General features: G+C 32.1%; 1 protein-coding gene across 2 annotated transcripts in view; it reads right to left on the bottom strand.

The window, feature by feature from the left end:
- LOC140437336 (chitin synthase chs-2-like) overlaps positions 1-19428 on the bottom strand; it is an 81623-nt gene that overhangs the window by 55691 nt on the left and 6504 nt on the right. For both annotated transcript variants that reach the window (XM_072526809.1, XM_072526810.1), the window contains 3 exons: positions 19033-19129; positions 8559-8794; positions 1426-1719 (listed from right to left, as the gene is read on the bottom strand). In XM_072526809.1, the coding sequence (XP_072382910.1) occupies positions 1426-1719; positions 8559-8794; positions 19033-19085 (583 nt within the window). In that variant the 5' untranslated portion in view covers positions 19086-19129. The remainder of the gene's footprint in view (positions 1-1425; positions 1720-8558; positions 8795-19032; positions 19130-19428) is intronic.

Below are 19428 nucleotides of genomic sequence, written 5' to 3'. Positions count from 1 at the left end.
AGTTGGACAATGAAAAATAATTGTTTCGATTTTAATTATTTTAAAAGGGACATTAGATTAGGGACAAGTTTAGATATTTTACAAAAGTATTTCTGTTCATATACCAAGTTTACGAAAGATTATAATTTTATTTTCTATAATTTAGAATGCTGCGCAGTATGTGTATGTATAACAAAGATTTGTAAAACTGTAAAAGACGACACTATTGAAGATAATGAAGCTAGCTTTTTAGATGGAAATCCTGCTACTGTTGACGGACATTTTCAAATTATTGACAATGACGTATATATATATAAAAAATGTGTATAGTCCAGTCGTCAGAGATTTGACCTTTTAACATTAAAGGAATAAGCTGAATTTTGCCGAGAATGTGAATTTTGGCACCCCCCAAAAGATGCAAAAAAGTATACCACTTTAACCCCGCGATTTCCCCCTAAAACGCCACCATCATAGGCAGGGGGTGAGGGAGGCGGAAAAAATCGATGCCGTAGGAAAAAATGGTTTAATTAAAAAATGTGGCTGAGCTAATTTTAAACAAAAATGTTTATTAGCACTTTTTGTGTAGACTGAACTGTTCTCTCGGAAACAACGCTTGAAGCAACTGGTGATTTTGAATGTCAGTTACGCGCTCGAAGTCAATTTTAAATTAAATTTGTATTAACTAACCTCTAAAAATCTTTTGATCAGAGTGTCCTATCGACAAAAGTCAAAATGCATTTTAGAGGTGAAGAGTACAGCTTTCTCATGGAATGTTTGTATTTTGCAGCAATAAAGTCAGTTTTTATAAAGGTGTTAAATGTGTATAAAGGTGTTAAAAATGAGATTAATTGTTGATATTCTCGTGAGATCAATAAAATTGATCATTTTTATTGACAGGTCGTAGTAGAATTTTCATTCTATAATATGCCTAAAAACGCAGAGTTTAAACGTTTTAATTTCAAACGATCACACGTCACGGCAAAGGTCTCCACTAGGTGATATTGGCTGGAATTTGTAGTTAAAGTTGTGTAGCTTCGAAAAACGTACTTGTGCAATAAAAAAAGCAGTTTTAAATGTGAAAGTTTAAATTCAGCGTTTTTTAGGCATCTTTCAAATGCGAAAATCTTGAAATTTCATGCTCGAAATTTTGAAGATTATGATCTACCAATTGAAATTCCATAGTAAACGGTTACTGAAAATAATACATTTTATTGATCTTATGAGAATCATAACCATCATAATGGTGCAACGATTATTTACTTAACACCTTTATTAAAACTAACTTTATTTGCAGCAAATTACAAAAATTGCATACGAAAGCTGTACTCTTCACCATTAAAACGCCGTTTGATTTTTGACCACAGGACACTCTAATCAAAAGATATCGAATTATTACCGTCGAACCAAATAACCTGTGACTTCTAATAAACACATTTAGATACTTACCGACAATTCCTGGTACCAAGCAAACGCCATTGGTTAACATTGCTGCTTTAATTACATCCATTTCAGGAAAAACTATAAATATAAGCAGAGCACTCCCGATGACTGGCAAAATTTCTGTTGTTGCCAAAATCAAAAAGTCCAACTTTGTGGGATAATTCCAACTTTTGAAACTTATTATTCTGATCGATCTTATAAATGTCCCTATTTCTGGTACCATATACGAAAATATTATTATCCAAATCCATACCGTCCTTTCTTCTTCTGGGTGGTTCACAATATATTGTTGTCGTTTGTCTGAAATTTAAAAATAATTTAATTTTGTTTACGATAAATTAAAACATAATCTGTATTTATTTCGAAAGATTTCTGGTTTGAATGTATGTATTAATATACGATACACTTTTTGCAGAAAAAAGGAAATAAATATAAGCTCAAAAAAATCTGGAAAAGATGTGAATTTAGGAAAGGTCAAAAGTACTTGAGGAAACAGAGAAAGCAACGGATAAAGATGAAAAATAATTTCAGATGAGAATAACTTCTAATAGAAGGTTTCTAGTTCTTGCCCTCCAATGCATAAATATTCCGTATTGTCTACATTAAATTTTAAACTCCATTAGTTGTATTCGTTTGTCAATTTACTTTATAAGGTAGGTATATAAAATATCCTAATGTTGACATTATCGCCAGTGCCTTACATTTATGCTCCTTGGATACTTTTAGATAGACGGCGCCAGTTATATTGGTTTGAGAATATCCTTAATGCACAGAAGAAATGCCGGTATAAGCAATCCCCTGCTTACCGACCAACGGCTTCGGGCTGATGAGTCGGTAGTTAGTAGGACAATCTTTTGTACTGGAGCTGAGAAATCGACTTCAAAGGCAGAAGAACCAATAAATTGGCGAACGGCAGAAGTATGCAGAAGGCAGGGGGAAACTACTGCATTAAAGATTCAACAGAATATCCCTAGTCATTCATCATGGTAAATACGCAAAAAAGTCAAACTGTTACTGATCATGGAATCCGAAAACCAAGATCCGACAGAGAAGGAGGATCATGTAAAAGGCTAGGCCTTCCAGGTCGATAGCAAGCAACGTCCTCGTTTAGATAATAAAACTCCACGTCTAAAAATACACAAATGTAGACCAATAAGACTTGCAACATGGAATGTAAGAAACTTGTACCAGCCAGGAAAATTAGAAAATTTAATACAAGAAATGACCAGAATGGAAATAAATATACTGGGCATAAGTGACGTACAATGGCAAGACACCGGCAAACTTATAACCAAAAACGGCATGATGTATTATGTTGGAAACAACGATCCGGTTCATCACCATGGAATCGCAATCTTGTTAGACACAGAAACTAATAAATCAGTTATAAGCTTCACTCTTTACTCAGAGAGAGTTATAATGGTTCAGCTGAAGACAAGTATACAACAAGTTAATTTAATTCAAGTATACGCACCAACAGCGTATAAGGAGGAGATAGAACATTTTTACATGGAGTTAGACACAATTTTAACATCTATTAAAAAAGAAGACATTACAATAGTAATGGGGGAATTTTAATGCTAAAGTCGGACAGGAAAAGTTGACAAATATGTTGGGAAACTTGGACTAGATGACAGAAACGAAAGAGGGGATATACTTGTGGATTTTTGGCAAAATGAATATTTTGCAATAATGAACACAATGTTCCAACTACCCGACAGAGAATTATACACTTGAAGATATCCTGCCGACAACAAAGACCGCATAGTCAGAAATCAAATAGACTATGTATTAATCAAAAATGGATACAAAAACCCAAGTAAAGCAGTAAAGGCATATCCCGGAGCGACCATAACCTGCTGATAGCTAGAATGCACTTAAAACTCAAAAAGATTGTAATACCCAAAAATAAAGCAACGTTTGATTATACAAAATTAGGAAAAAGAGAAATAAATTAAAAAGTGATCCAACAAGTCAACTCAAATCTAACAGAAGTAGGAGAATTAATCTTAACATTAGAAGATGTCAATGAAAAGTGAAGCAATATTCAGAAGGCATTACTAAAGGCTGCAGAAGAAAATCTAAAGACTGAAAAGACAAATAAAAAACAAATGTGGATGACTTCAGAAATTCTAGTATTAATGGAAGAGAGGAGAAAAGCCAAAGAGAGAAATGAGCCAAAATATCAAGAACTACAAAGTAGAATTAAATTAAAGATAAAACAGGCCAAGGAAAAGTGGTTAATAGATCAATGCATAGAAATAGAAGAGTATCACAGAAAATACGACAGCTTTAATGTAAATAAAAAATAAAAGAACTAACAAATACCAAAAAGCGAACACACTATGGGATACTCAAAGTTGATAATGGTAAACTCATTGCAGACATCAAAGATAAACTAAGATTTTGGCAAGAATACATAATGAAACTATTCGACGATGATAGAATGATACAAGAAGAACCACAGGAACAAACAGGACCGAAAATAATAATGTGCGAATTATAACAGGCAATTAGAAATGCAAAGACCGCAAAATCAGTAGACCCAGATCAGATATCCAAAGAGCTAATTAAATGTATTGACGAAGAAACACTGCATATACTTTTGGATCTGTTCAACAAAGTATATACAACAGGAGTAATACCTGAAGATTGGTTGCTGTCCACGTTTGTAACACTATCAAAGCCAGTACATGCGACAGAATGCTCCCAGTATAGAACAATGTCCTTAATAAGCCACTCACTTTCTCAAAATAATACATGGAAGACTATACAAAAAAATAGAAAAAGATATAGATAACACCCAGTTTGGATTCAGAGGAGGACTAGGAATGAGAGAGCCTCCGTTCGCTTTTAACGTTCTCGCGCAAAGACAACTAGATATGAACCAGGATCTCTATGTGTGCTTTATAGATTATCAAAAGGCTTTTGTTAGAGTAAAAAATGTTAAAATGTTAACAAAACTGTTATGTTAACAAAAAAAAAGAATGTGGATAGTCGAGATATACGAGTCATTATCAATCTGTACTGGGATCAAAAAGCAAAGGTTAGAATCGAAAATGTCGATACAGAAACTATAGAAATCAAAAGAGGTGTAGAAATCAAGACAGGGTTGCGTGCTGTCCCCATTGTTATTCAATCTGTACAACGAAGCTATTTTTAAAGAAGCAATATCAGAGGAACAACAGGGTATATCAATAAACTACAAATGAACGTTAAGAAAACCAAGTGAATGATTATTTATAAGCAACATAAACTAGGGAGGCTAGATATCCAGGGAAAACAAGTAGAAAGAGTGAATAACTACAAATATCCTTGAATCTGGGTAAATGAAAACAATGACCAAGGTAGAGAAATAAGGACACGCATTAAAATTGCAAGACAAGCATTTATAAAAATGAAAACAATGTTTGTTAATCTAGACCTTCCTCTGGAGCTGAGGATAAAAGCCTTAAGATGCTACGTGTTCTCTTTGTTGTATGAAATGGAAAGCTGGACACTAACAGTGGATAATATAAAGAAGTTGAAATAATTTGAGATGTGGTGCTATAAAAGGATATTAAAAATACCATGGAACTAACGAGTTACAAATGCAGAAGTGTTAAGAAGGCTACAAAAAGATTGCGAGGTCATAAAGCACATCACAACAAGAAAGCTGGTATATTTAGGTCACATTACTAGAGGTGCGAAATATAAGATATTAAGGCTCATATTGCAAAGTAAAACCAAGGGTAAAAGATCCATAGGAAGACAAAGAATTTTATGGCTAGGAAGCCTAAGAGAGTGGTATAGTTGCAGCTCAGTAGATCTTTTCAGAGCAGCCGCAAATAAGGTACGGATAGCTATGATGATTACCAACCTCCCACACTAGAAGGAACTACAAGAAGAAGAAGAAGACAGACTCTATTTATTATAACCTCAAAATTTATTTGTTTTTCGAAGTTTACATTTGGAATCATAGACTTATACAAATTTGGAATAGTCTGCATAGTAAGAGTATTCCAAATTATTTTTTTTTTGATAAGGTCAATCATATTAAGGTAAGTGTTATTTTTTGTAATCAATATTGCTTGTAGTGCAGTAGGTTTATCCTAAGTTGCATTTTTTTCAAGACATATAATACAAATAGACTGATCGCTGCAATATATTACCGTTCTCTTAGTGCGACAGAGAAAGCAGTCCCTGCATATTTTTCTAATGGGCCGGGCTTATCGACCACGTAACCTTTCCATTGGTCATTTAAGTCACGTGGTAAGTAAATCCGGCTTATTAGAAAGAGATGCAGGGACTGCTTTGCTCCAGTTTTCTCTGTCGCACTGGGGGAACGACGCTGTATAACACAGTTTATTTTTATTATATATATGCATTTTTTTATAAAAATTTAACCAAACAAACAATTCAAAAATGTCACTGTTAACAATATCGCTAAGCTATATGTATGGTAATACCGCCATGGAGATATTTCTAAACAGTTTATGTTATTAAGATAAAGATTTATTTTATTTGATTTTCTGTTAACTAATTTTGTAACAAGATTATACTTGGCAACCCTGTCAACCATTGTGACGTAGGATGCTGTCAACGATTGTCTGCCATATTCATTGGCATTTGTCAGATTGTCTACATAGCAATCAACATGTGTGTATCTGTATAATGTAGTTTTAATAATGTCTATTGTTTTATTTTTCATCTATATACACCACATCAAGCAATGTGTTTTATTATCATTTACATCAACCTGTGAAATGAACCCTTATTTCTCGAGAATCACATCCCAACCTAACCATCACCTTAAAATTTATTTTTCTTCCAGAAAATCATGCAAAAAACAAGAAATAAGAGATGGAGGAAAATGGGATAGAAAAAATAAGCAACGTACAATATTGTAAAAAATGTAATGTCCAAGAATATCCTGTAAGGAGTTTAAAGTATCTCATGGGACACTGGGGGATTACTTACGAAGTAATCAAACATCAAAACATCCTATGTGCCATAAATGTATTTTTCAAGTTGAAGAAGAAGCTGAACTTTGCCCAGAATATACAGTGTGTCCAGAAACCCTCCTGACAAACGAATTTTGTCAGATTCGGAGATTCCTCAGATAATTTTAAAACAATTTTAAAGAGCTCTTTAAAGATAGCGCCTTGTAATTAGTTTTATTGATACCTCCAGAACGCTTCTAGTTAGAAAAACAAAAACTAGTACGATTATTTATCATCCTTTGTCGCAAAACAAAATGTATCTAAAAAAAATCTTCATTTTGATTTTTCTGGTTTTGTAAACATCTAGCAAATTCTTCACGAGCAGGAAAATCTTTTTGTAGCAGTGCTTATACCTTTGTAAAATGAAAAGGATATATTATATTTTCGTTGTGAGAGATATTTCCTACGGAAGATTTTGAAATTGTGGGATACATGGCAGATAGTCTTCGAAGGCTAATTCTGGATTTTTCTCAACTTTCATTAAAATAACATCTTCATGGGGAAATTGAGTGGCAATCCTTTACTAACAGTACCAAAATACATATTGCAGTATATATCCAACTCTTCCATCTACTCCCCCAAATGACAGAAGCCCCATCTCTCGTTAAATTTATACTATGTACGTTAGATGCCTTTTGGACATGCTACAGTAAATGCTCACCTATATAAAATAAAACTTTTCGAAACTGATATATGTGAATGTAATGGCAATTATGACGACCTTAACCACTGGATGTTTCAATGTCGGTATAATCAAGAAGCCATTAAATTTTTATTTCAAGCCATCTCCCAACAAAAAATCATACTGCCGCAGAACGATGCTTCTATACTCTATTTAGGTAGTCGAAATTCAACTATTAGATCAATTTTATGGGAATTTTTCTGGGAAACGTACTAAACGGCAAATTTAAACAGTCTTTTTCAGTGTCTCTGAAGAGGATAAGTTTATCAGATCAACAATAGGGTTTCCGTAGTGGAAGATCGTGTACAGATGCAATATTCGTTATAAAGCAAATTACTGAGAAAACACTAGAGTATAATAGACCAGCATTTCTGTGTTTGATTGACCTAAAGACGTTTGACAGAGTAAGACTCAAAGATGTAATCCATCTCCTGTATAATAGAGAAGTCCCACTAAATATTATAGAAACTATCGATAACATCTACCAAAACAACAAAATGGAAGCCAGAATAGATGGACAACTTACAGAACCTTTAGAAATAGGCAGCGGAATAAGACAAGTGGATTTATTAAGCCCAATGCTCTTCAATTTGATCATTGATGAAATCATCAAAACCGTTAACAAAGGAAGAGGATACAGAATGGAAAACAAAGAAATCAAAATTACACAGACGACGTAATATTGATAGTCCAAGATGAAGGTAGTCTGCAAAGACTGGTCCACAGATGTAACATAAGAACAAAAGAATTTAATATGACTATCTCATCTCAGAAAACTAAAACAATAGTAGTCAGCAAAGAACCAACCAGATGTAAAATAGAAATTTATGGCATCAGTATTGAACAAGTAATGGAAATAAAATACCTGGGAATTACACTGTCGAGCTATGGAGACCTGGACAAAGAAGTGAGAGATCACATACAAAAAGCAAATAGACTGACAGGATGCCTTAATAACACTATATGGCGAAACAGACACATTGGCACTGAGATGATCAAAAATTTATAAAGCCAGTGTAAGACCAATAATGACATACGCCTCAGAAACGAGACCCGACACAGCCACAACGCAAAGGCTACTGAAAACGGTACAGATGAGAGTACTGAGAAGAATTAGAGGAAATACGCTGAGAGATTGAAAGAGAAGTGAAGACATTAGAAGAAAATGTACAACCTTTCATAGAGGTATTAATCCGCCAATGAACAAGCAGAATTGCTTATAAAGAAGAAGAAGAAGATTTTTGGATTTTTTTTAAATGTCTACGTAGAGCTGTAATACTATATTTCAAGAATTCTTCGGGTATGTAGTCCTGCAGATTTTTCATTTTAAACGATTTTCTCGCCTTGATAATTTTGTCTTGTTCTATTTGTTGAATTCTTTGAATTTTTCTGTTTCATCTAACAACGTTTCGCAATAATATTTTCATTAAATAAATAAAGACAAATACAATTTTACTAACTAAAAATTTACTTACCCAAGTTTTCATTACAATATAACCTAGTAATATTTGGCTTTATTTGAGATGTCATAAATAGTAAAGTTGCTTTTGACACTACTGCGCATCCTAAGACTATTAACATTGTAAATATAACTGTGAAAATTTTTAAGTATTTTACTGACAATTCAATATACTTAGATTCAATTGTGGATCCAGATATGGTTTCTCTAGGTACATTATTAAATAAATCCCATTGATATTTCGGTTGTGTTCTAAAATAAATAGTTTACTATTATATAAAATTATTATTATATTATAAAAAATAATATTTTTCACAAACATGATATGTTGCAAACAGTAATTTATAGAAATGGCAAAATAGTGACAGATAAAAATGTGAACACTCATTTTAAAAAAAGTCCCTAAAAAAAGTGGACTTGGCAATCACCAACTGGCTTAAACAAGAACGACGTACTTCATATATACTAACATATTTCCTAAAAAAAAGACGCTGTTCAAGACGTAACTGTATTAAATCAATTTTCAACCGGAAGTGACCATATAATGGTAAGAGCGAAGATAGTCTTGAACGTAAAGAAGGTAAGAAGAAATATGGTAACAAGGACTAAAAATGTCACATTCACTGCGATTACTAACACAATGGCATACCAGGAAGAAATAGAGAGTAACCTACAGAGTGACATACAAGATGACATCAATATTGAACAGCTTAATGAAATGTTGGTGGACTCCCTAAAGAAGGCACAGAAGTGCCAAATCAAGCAAACAAGGAAAAATGAAATACTCACAGAAGACACAAGAAACCTAATACAAAAAAGAAGGCAAATGAAAGATAAGCACACAACAAATATTTGCAGAGCTTATAAATTTATAACAAATCCATTTCAAGAGTCGTTAGGAAAGACATAAGAAATTTTAATATCAAAGAAACAGCTAATACCATAGAACAAAACAAAAGCTTAAAAGTTCTAAAACAAAAGTTGAAGACAGGAACGAGGAACATTTATAAGTTGAAAAACAATTAAGGACATGCCATATGAACAACAAGAAAACCTGAAAATAATTGAAGAAAAGCTTTAAAAACTCTTAATGCCTGCCTGTTCGAAGGAATTACACCAAAACAATGAAATATTGGCATTATGATAATATTAAGTACATAAAAACGGAGATGTAACAGAAATTGTAAGCTAAAGACCTATCACATTGTTATTAGATTTTCACCAACCACTAGAGCAAGCCGGATTTTAGAGCGGCTTTGGAACGATAGCATCTGTTTAGATTTTATAGCATCTGTTGGCGGTGCAAATTCTGCGGTTTATCTCTGCGGTAGTATTATTTTCAGTGTTAAGGAGCGCTCCCACGGATACAAATTCGTTCACTGCTTCGATGACGTCTTTTTCTATAAAAAGTGGTTTGTGGTTGCGTGCTTATTTTCATATACTTCGTTTTGTTGGTGTTTATTATTAAACCCATTTTGTAGCTGATTCTGTTAATGCCACATACGCCTCTCGTACAGCGTTTTCCGTTCTCCCAACAATATTGATAACTTCAGCATACGCAAGGATTTGCACTGATTTATTATATATTTCCAGAGCCAGATTGAACAGTATACATGAGAGAAGGTCTCCCTGGCGCAGCCCAATATTTGTTTTAAAAGATTTAGACAGTTCTCTCTGACTTCGTACTCTACATTCAACTTTTTCAAGATTTAGTTTTGTTAAATTTACCAACTGATTTGGTATTCCTAGCTCTTTTATTGCTATGAACATTTATCTTCTATTCACAGAGTCGTAGGTTGCTTTGTAGTCTATAAATATTTGATGAGTATCAATGTCATATTCCAGAGTTTTTTCTAAAATTTGTTTCAGGCTTGCAATCTGATGAATTGTCGATTTACCACCTCTAAAACCAATCTGGTATTTTCCTACTATCCGTTCTGCATATGGTGCCATAGTACTGTGGAAAATATTTTATATATGCTGCATTTAGAAGCGTAATTCCTCTGTGGTTAGAGCATTCAAACATATCTTCTTTTTTGTGTATGGTGCAAAGTATTCCAGTACTTCAATCATTGGGGAGGGATTTCTGTGTCCATATTTCTTTTATAAGCTGCTGTAATGCCATTATGGTATAGTGGCCACCTTCTTTATATAGTTCAGCTGGGAGATGATCTATTCCGACTAATTTGTTTCTGGCTAGTTTTTTAACTGCATCTTTATCTTTAAGAATCATTGGTGGTTTCTCTTCTCTCTCGTCTGTTACCCTCACCTCTTCTCATTTGTCTTTTAGGTTTTCTTGTTCCTTCTTTATATTAAGTGCCTGGTTAAAGTATTTCACCTATCTATTCAATACAGTGTCCCCCATCTCCGTTCTAATAAATGCATTTTGGTTCCAATATAGTTCACATATTTTTGTATTATTGGGATCGATTTTTTTTTTTTTGTAAATATTCTATTAGTTTTTTGTGCTTGTCTTCATCAAAGGTCTTTTCATAATCTATGAAATACAAATAGAGAAACTAAACAAGGCCTCTCGGATTCCCATCCCGTTTCTGTAGCGATATTGTTCTAGACATGTATCCTCTGTTATGAATTATGTTCAGAAATAACTTAAGGCCGTTCATCGCGATTCTGGGCATAGCTAAATTCCAATGTAAAAGTTTATGTCAAATAACGCAAAAACTATGGCAGATATTGAGATGATTCTTTTTTTATATGAAAGGTCTTAAAAAGTTTTAGTGCACTATTTGGTCGTAAATTAATATATTATTTAAACAATATTTTTTTTTCAAATATTTTTGGTTAAAATAAACGTAATTTTTTTTTTTTTGAAATAGGGCACTACAGAATTTGACCCACTTTCCGAATCTGTTTTTATTTTTAACATAAAGTGTAGCACAAAGCAGCTATTTGATATAAACTTTTTAAAAAATCTCAAAGTTCTGCTAAATGTTACTCTCTCTCGGTCAGTACAGGCTGTCTTTGTCGATAGCTTCTGGATTCTCGCCGACAGGTAGGTAAGAAATATACACTCTCTCATAAATAATGTTGAATAACATTATTAGGGCTTATTAAAGAGTAATACCCAAATATTTTGCAGTATTTGAATATGGAATTTGATTATTTATATTTATTGGACAATACCCAAATATTTTGCAGTATTTGAATATGGAATTTGATTATTTATAGTTATTGGAATATTTATTTTAAACGTTTTTGTTAGTAAAGTTTACATAATATATGAAGTTTGTTTCGTCACTTGCTTGTCCAGTCATATTAGTCCAGGGTAATAAGGATTTTCTCGTGACACTCAATAATCCAGGTAGCTGACAACTTTTTTAGTTATTGTAGACCTATAAGAAGAAAACCTATCTGTTTCCTGCCTAAAGTTCGGAGCCGTTTTTTAATGATTAACAATTTAATGCAAAAAACGCGATTTTTTCTATTTTTTGCACTCCATTAGAAAGCTAAATAATTGACATAAAATTACAAAATTTTATTTTTTAGAATATTCACAAAGCTTCAAAATGCCGATTTTTGAAAGTTGAAAAGTCAATTTGTTGCTTCGCAAACTGCAAAATAAGTGACAATTGATATTTGTTAAAAACTTTTAGTAAACTTAAACTTTAAACTTTAGAGTTCCACCCAAAGTTGGGTATTGGGGTACTTAACAAACCCTCAAAATTTGGGACCGATATATTAATTAGTTTAAAAGTTATTGTATTTGTTTATCTCAGAGACCTTTTTTTTACAATAAAAACAGAGATAGAAAATAATAAAGATAGGGTAATTCTGTGGGTGACAAATGAAAGCAAAAGACCTATACTATCAATATGCATTAAAAAAAATAAAAGAATAATTTATTATAATCAAAAATCTTGATGTCAAATTTTTGAAATTATGTAGTTTATAAACATTTAGAATAACTTTAAAAACATTGTCCCTAGAAAAAATCTTTTTTTACATTCGAAAAGCTAGTATTTTCACCCGAATTTTCAAATAAAAAAATTTGGCCTAGGTTAATTTGGGCCAAAGTTAGCCATGTTTTTTTTGTTAATTCACAGCTAATTTGATTATAATAATTAAGGAACCTTATTGACGCCATGTTAAAGAATGGGATTTGTATTTTTTGTTAAAAAATTTGCACAAACATTGTACCTTTACAGGACCCTCTACGAATTTTCAAAAATGTAGTTCAAATAGTGACTAGGAAGAACCCACAAATCCATGGCGTTTAAATACCGAACAAACAATTTTAAACTAATAAAATTTTCTATATCTCCGGATCTACTCGATGGATTTTGATCACTCTTTTTTTAATTTGTATGTAATTTCTACGTACATTACAAATATGTAATTTGTTTATATATTAATTAATTAATAAATGGTCTAGTTTGTTTAAACAATTCGTAAAACAATAATTTTCTTCCAAAAATCTATTTTTTTAATACCTAGTATCATTAATAATCATAGAAAAAATCGCGTTTTTTGCATTAAATTGTTAATAATTAAAAAACGGCTCCAAATTCAAGGCAGGAAACAAGTAGGTTTTCTTCCTATAAGGTCTACAATAACTAAAAAAGTTGTCAGCGACCTGGATTATTGAGTGTCACGAACATGGTCTATTTTTTGCTTATTTCCCTGGAGTATATATTTGATTAACATCTGTGTAATTTTTCTGTCGCTTCCTCGCTGGTTTTGCATATTGCTATGATAGCAGTATCATCGGTAAATGTTGCAATTGTATTATTTTATAGAACAATAATATAACACGTATACAAAAGGTAAAGACACTTCTTTGTGGCAGCCCTGCTGTAATTTCTTTCAGTTCCGTGTATGTATCTTCCTGTTTAATTCTGAAATATCAGTATTTGAGAGTATCGTTTTGGTAAATATAGTCTTAGTTTATAGTTATGGCGTCTTTGCCATACTTTATCATATACCTGAGTCACATCCTAAATTGTCCATCATATTATCCTTCATGATCCATGTTTCACATCCATATAGTAATACATAATACAATAATATATATATATATCTATATATATATATATATATATATATATATATATATATATATATATATATATATATATATATATATGTATAAGTGTAAGAAAAAGAAGTACTTGTGACTCGTTTGGAAAAAATATAAAACTGTTTTGGATGGGTTGGAGTCAAAAAAAGGGGCTATTTGTTAACTATTTTTTACTCGAGCTTTCAATTGTGTTTACAATGATTATCAAGAGCTGCTAAAAAATACAAAATATCTTACAAAGTTGAACTAGAAAGAAAAAATTTTTGGTAACTCACCAAATAAAATTAGTTTAGTATATAAAAATGCTGCTAACATATTTCAAAAAATATTAATACAAAAATGCTATAATCTAATAAATGCTTCTCTGAAAATTTAATATAACTTTGAAAAAGTTTCTTAACATAAAAACAATTGAATTTATAAATAAATTTGAATAGTGACAATTACAATTAAGCCTCAATGTCATAAATACCAACTTAAATTTTTATTTTTGACAATTATATTGCCAAAAATAAAATTTTGTATAAAAATTCTTTTTTGTTTAGTAACAAAAAAGAAGAAGATTTATTCACCATTGATAGATGCCTGAAAAAATGTAACAAATACATGGAAAATTAAATCAAAATGTGATATTTTACTGGTTTCATATATAAACTACATAGAAATAATATAATTATAAATTTTGCTTAGATTTTGAATTTCTGACCTTTGTTTAAATTATGGGATCTAGTCTTTCACCCATTCTAAGTAGCTATGTCATGGATGATGTTATCAGTGATTGTATCAACAATTGCACTTTTTTCATTCCTTTTATTAAAAGATATGTAGATGATTTAGTTTTGGCACTTCCTACTTATTCCACTGGAATAAGCTTGACCGTTCAACTGGGCCCGGACTACCTCCTTCTAATTCTTTAAACTCCTGTTTTGAAATTAATAATTTCAAAATAATACTCATTGTTTTGTCTAATTACTTATTTAGTTGTCAAAACAGATACATTATTACCTAAAGAAGTGAAAGTGGTTTAATTTAGAAATTATATAGTAAATAATAAATATTTGAAAACTGATGCACATATTCCTCCCGCGATTTGGGCTTCAAGTACTAATTTTATAAATCGCACTATTAATAGACGTAAATCCTTTCATTTTAATTTCATGAATGTTTTTATTCGCCACATCTCAACATTTTCCATTTCAGAATATTTATCATCAAACTGTAATTCTACGTTAAAAGCCAATTTGAGAGTAAAAAAGTAACAAAAAAAAAAACAAATATAAGACATAAAAAAACGAATTCGGCAATACTGTGACCTCAAAATATCTTATTATACATACCTGTATGTACCTTTGCTAAGTTGTGAATTAATTATTTAATAAATAATATTACTCTGGTATACTCCTATTATTCTAATTACACCATAACCGCATTGAATAGAAGACCTCCCGCTCGCTTTATTGTATAGACCCAAGACTTTTCACTACAGGGGGTGGGTGTCCGGTTGTAAGTAGGTAAAAAGCCCAACTTTAGTGCAAGATGACGTTTAGACTATTCTTCGTAACTGGATTTTGCTTTTGTAAAGAAAGATATTTTTGAAATAGATATCGCACTGAATTTTACCGTTAGGATTTTCGAGGATAAGCCTTAAACATATAAGACATAAGACTTATCAGCCGATAGTCGTTACATTTTTTAGCATTGTTGGATTTAGGGAGGGGTACAAACGTAGATAGCCAATCTTGGGAAATTTTGCCAATTTTATATATATTATTGAAGATTTTTGCATGCAGATCTAAGATTTTATCTTCTAAGAGCTTAACATTTTCACTATGAATGGACCAGGCACTTTTCCAGATTGCATGTTTTTCAATGCGTATTTAATTTCTGGTGTTAGAATGGGTAAATCATTATCAATGTTTAAACGTCTGTTGATATCTTGTTCCCGGTTGTCTGAAAATAGTTTTTGTATATATGTTTTCCATTCATCGTTTATTTCTTCTAATGTTGTTAGGACTCTATCATCCATGCTTGTTAGTATACCATAATGTCTAATATTTTTATTTTTAGTTTTATAACTAGGAAGTTAGTTCCTTTGATTCAGGTAGTACTATTACTAAGCTTTCAATGTCCATGTATCAGGTTAAGTATAAGTTTTTTAAGTTTCTCAGTTGAAAAACACGCAACAGTTCTATTTATAAATCGTTAAACGATTTTATTGCAGATATTCTTATAGTTGCAGAATTATTTCTTACATACCTATTTCTTTCTGAATGTCTTCTTCTTCTTCTTCTTATTTTTATATAGACATGACTCTGTCTGTTTTTCAATGTGCCTCCAGTAAGTTGTCGTTCCATCGTTATCGTGGTCTTCCTACTGATCGTCTTCCTATTGGGGAACCGTCTCTTGCCGTCTTTACTACTCTATTTGTTGTCATTCGGCTTATATGATCGTTCCATTCTACTCTTCTATTTCTTACCCAGTTCTTGATGTTCTCCACCTTGCATCTACGTCGTATATCTGTACTTCTAGCTCTGTCCTATAGTGTCTTACCATCCATTTTTCTCTGTGTTTTCATCTCTGCTGTTTCTAACATCCTTTTTGTCCTCTCTGTGTCAGGTCTTGTTTCTGCCGCGTATTTCATTATTGGTCTGATGACTGTTTTGTAAATTCTGCCTTTCGTTTCTTTCCCATTATTTTTATTTCTCCATATTGTTTCATTTAGGCGCCTGCGGCTCTGTTTGCTCTATTCACTTGATCTTCCACTTCTGTTTCGAGCTTTCCGTAGCTAGATAATGTGGTGCCTAGATATTTAAACTCCATCACTTGTTCTATTATTTGACCTCTTTGCTCCAATTTACATCTTAGTAAATTTGCTGTTGTAACCATGAATTTTGTCTTTTTTGGGGAAATTAACATGTTAAATTTTCTGGCAGTTATATTAAATTGGTGCAACATACGTTGTAAATCATCTTCACTTTGAGAGAGTAGCATTGTGTCGTCTGCATAGCAGATTATTTTAAGTTGTTTTTCTCCCATTTGGTATCTTTTTTTAGTTCTTACTTTTTTTTATTATTTTCATCCCTAATCAGGTTGAACAATAGAGGACTCAGGAAATCTCCCTGTCTTATCTCATTGCCAGCTTCAATGGTGTCGGCTAGTTCTTCTTCTACTTTTACTTTATCTGTAGGTAGATTTTTGGTAGATATTTTCGATCGTTTTGATTATTCCTAGAGATATCTCTCTTGCGTACAATAAGTGGATAACGTCTTTTAATTTGACCCGGTCAAATGCCTTCTTAAGATCTACGAAACCTAGATATGCCGGTTTGTTTTATTCTAATGATTTCTCTTGCACTTGCCTCATTATAAATATAGCGTCGGTGCATGATCTTCCCAACCTAAAACCTTGTTGTTCTTCTGGTAGTGTTATAATTTCATTCAGTTTATTTGTTATCACTTTGGTTGTTAATTTTAGTGTTTGTTGTGTTTAATAAATTAATTCCTCTGTAATTTGACGGGTCCGATTTGTCTTAATAGTTGTTTGGTCAGATCTGGTCCTCCGTATTTTAGGAGTTTGTTCGGTATTCTGTCCTCTCCTGGTGATTTTCTATTTTTTAATTTCCTTAATGCTTCCTTTACCTCTTCCTCCTCAATATTTATTTCTTCGTTTGTCGTCACCTCTGGTGTTGGTGGTTCATTATCGTCACCTTTAGCATATAGGGATCGAAAGTAGTCTACCCATGTTTCCTTCTGAATATGTTTTGTTTTTATTAGTTCGTTCATCTCTTTTCTTTGGCATCTGATCATTCTCCATATTTCTTTTTGTGTTCCATAGAAGTTTTTTGTTTAGATATAGTCCATAGAAGTTTATTCTGAATGTTTTTGATTAAAAACAAAAAGTAGAAATGTGAAAATTTCTATGTGCTCAAAACCAAAATTTTGATTATTGCCTAAATCTGTGCCTTCTAGAATTTTCAAAGCAAGGCAGACGATGAATGGAGTAAATAAAGATACAGAAAAGACAGTTAAGATTTGGTTTCACGTATAGTGCCTTTACTAATCGCTTATACGTACAATTATATTGTCCGGACATAATCTGCCTACTCAGAAACTACTTTACTCCTCTAGATATCCTTTTATAGCCTCTGGCTCTACGAATAGTGAAGGAAAACTGTAGTTAGCACAAACTTTTTTATTTTATTTTGGTATTGAGATTCATTATCATCATTGTATTAGCTCTTCACTGTTGAATATAGGTCTCCCCTAGATATTAACATTTATCTTTATTCTGCGCCTCTGTTGGTCGTAATTCTTTTACTATCGATGGTTGATCGTGTTCGGGGATCTCGTGGTCCATTCGCTTGTCTGCCCGTGGTCTCGTCAAGCAATTATTTTGTTTGTATGCCGTTCTTAATTCTTGTAAAATGTAATCCCGTCTCCATTTTTATATTTTAATAATGCGATAATGCTTTCTATTTTATTTAATAAACTTACTTCAAGCATTGATCTCTTCAGTAAAAGACACTTCCTTAGAACATTTATTTTAAATATATTTTTTAATTTTTTCGAATGCTACTCATCTTAAACTTACTCTTCTGAGCAGCTCAGATGTCTGGAGGTGTCACGTAACCTTATTTCATGGCACACATGTCTATGGGCGATTTCTCTATTTCTATTAGTTCATTGGGGACGAGATTTGACATCAGTTTGGTTTTCTATAGTTTATGCTCAAACTGATTCTTTATCGTACCTACTTAGTGCAGTTGTTGTTTTGGGACTTTGGCTTCCTCTGAGTCATCTTCCATTAGAACAAGTCAACATATCGGATATGATTTATTTTCTGTGCATTAATGTTATATCTTCTATAACATTGCAAAGTGCTGTTTCGACTTACAAATACGGAACATACAGAATGTCATTTGCTGACATTCTGTCATTTTTGTATTATGCATACCTTTCACTTACATGGCTGACATCCATAGATAATTAATATAGTATGCTGACATCAATAAAAGTGTGAATTACAAATTACGAGTATATTTATCTAGTCCAAGGGCATCGACCACCATATCTACAAAGTACATACGGACAAAACAATTAATGTGAAGACTGTTTGAGAACCTGTCTAACTGTTAAAGTGCATTATTAATATTTTTGGCGACAAAGTATCTCCCCTACGTAGCCCTCTTTAGACGTTTCGACTAGAGTTTTAAAACACTGCAGATGGTTATTCGTTCCGTGGCCCGATAATTTTTGAATATTAATCTTAGCTTTAGGTGTAATTATACTAACGTAGAAACTTTTCCGAACATATATATGCATATTTCAAAGATATGGGAACAAACAACTATACGAAAGTAACAAACGATATTCATACAAGTCTAAGGTAATAAGTAAAATATTTAACAACTCCATGTAAGTTTACTTTGTTAAGTTATTGTGTCCAAACTTACTGAGTATTTTCCACAAGGGGTTCGAGTTCATCATATAATTCCCTCCTTCTCATGATTGATGTGAGATTAACTTAGCTAAGAATCAAGTAAACATGACCTGCAACAAAATATTTTTATTTTATAACAAAGCAGTTTATTATTTTTAATTGTTTTTAGCAGTAGTTACATGTGTATTGGTAATAAAAAAAGTGTCGAATAATAAAAATATAACTATTTAGGAGATAGGACAGGTATTGTTATTAGATATGGAATACCATTTCCAAGGAAATTACTATATTACTAACCTGAGACATAATTATAAGTTAATAAAGAAGATTCTTTAAGTATATTATCTGTAATAATTTTATGTGTTCATAGCTAAAAATATAATTTTAAATTATCTTACTAGGATTATCT

The sequence above is a fragment of the Diabrotica undecimpunctata genome, chromosome 3, assembly GCF_040954645.1.
Source record: "Diabrotica undecimpunctata isolate CICGRU chromosome 3, icDiaUnde3, whole genome shotgun sequence".
Taxonomy (NCBI): Eukaryota; Metazoa; Arthropoda; class Insecta; order Coleoptera; family Chrysomelidae; genus Diabrotica; species Diabrotica undecimpunctata.
Note: the sequence above shows the minus strand (reverse complement) of the source record. Positions and strands in the feature narration are given on the sequence as shown.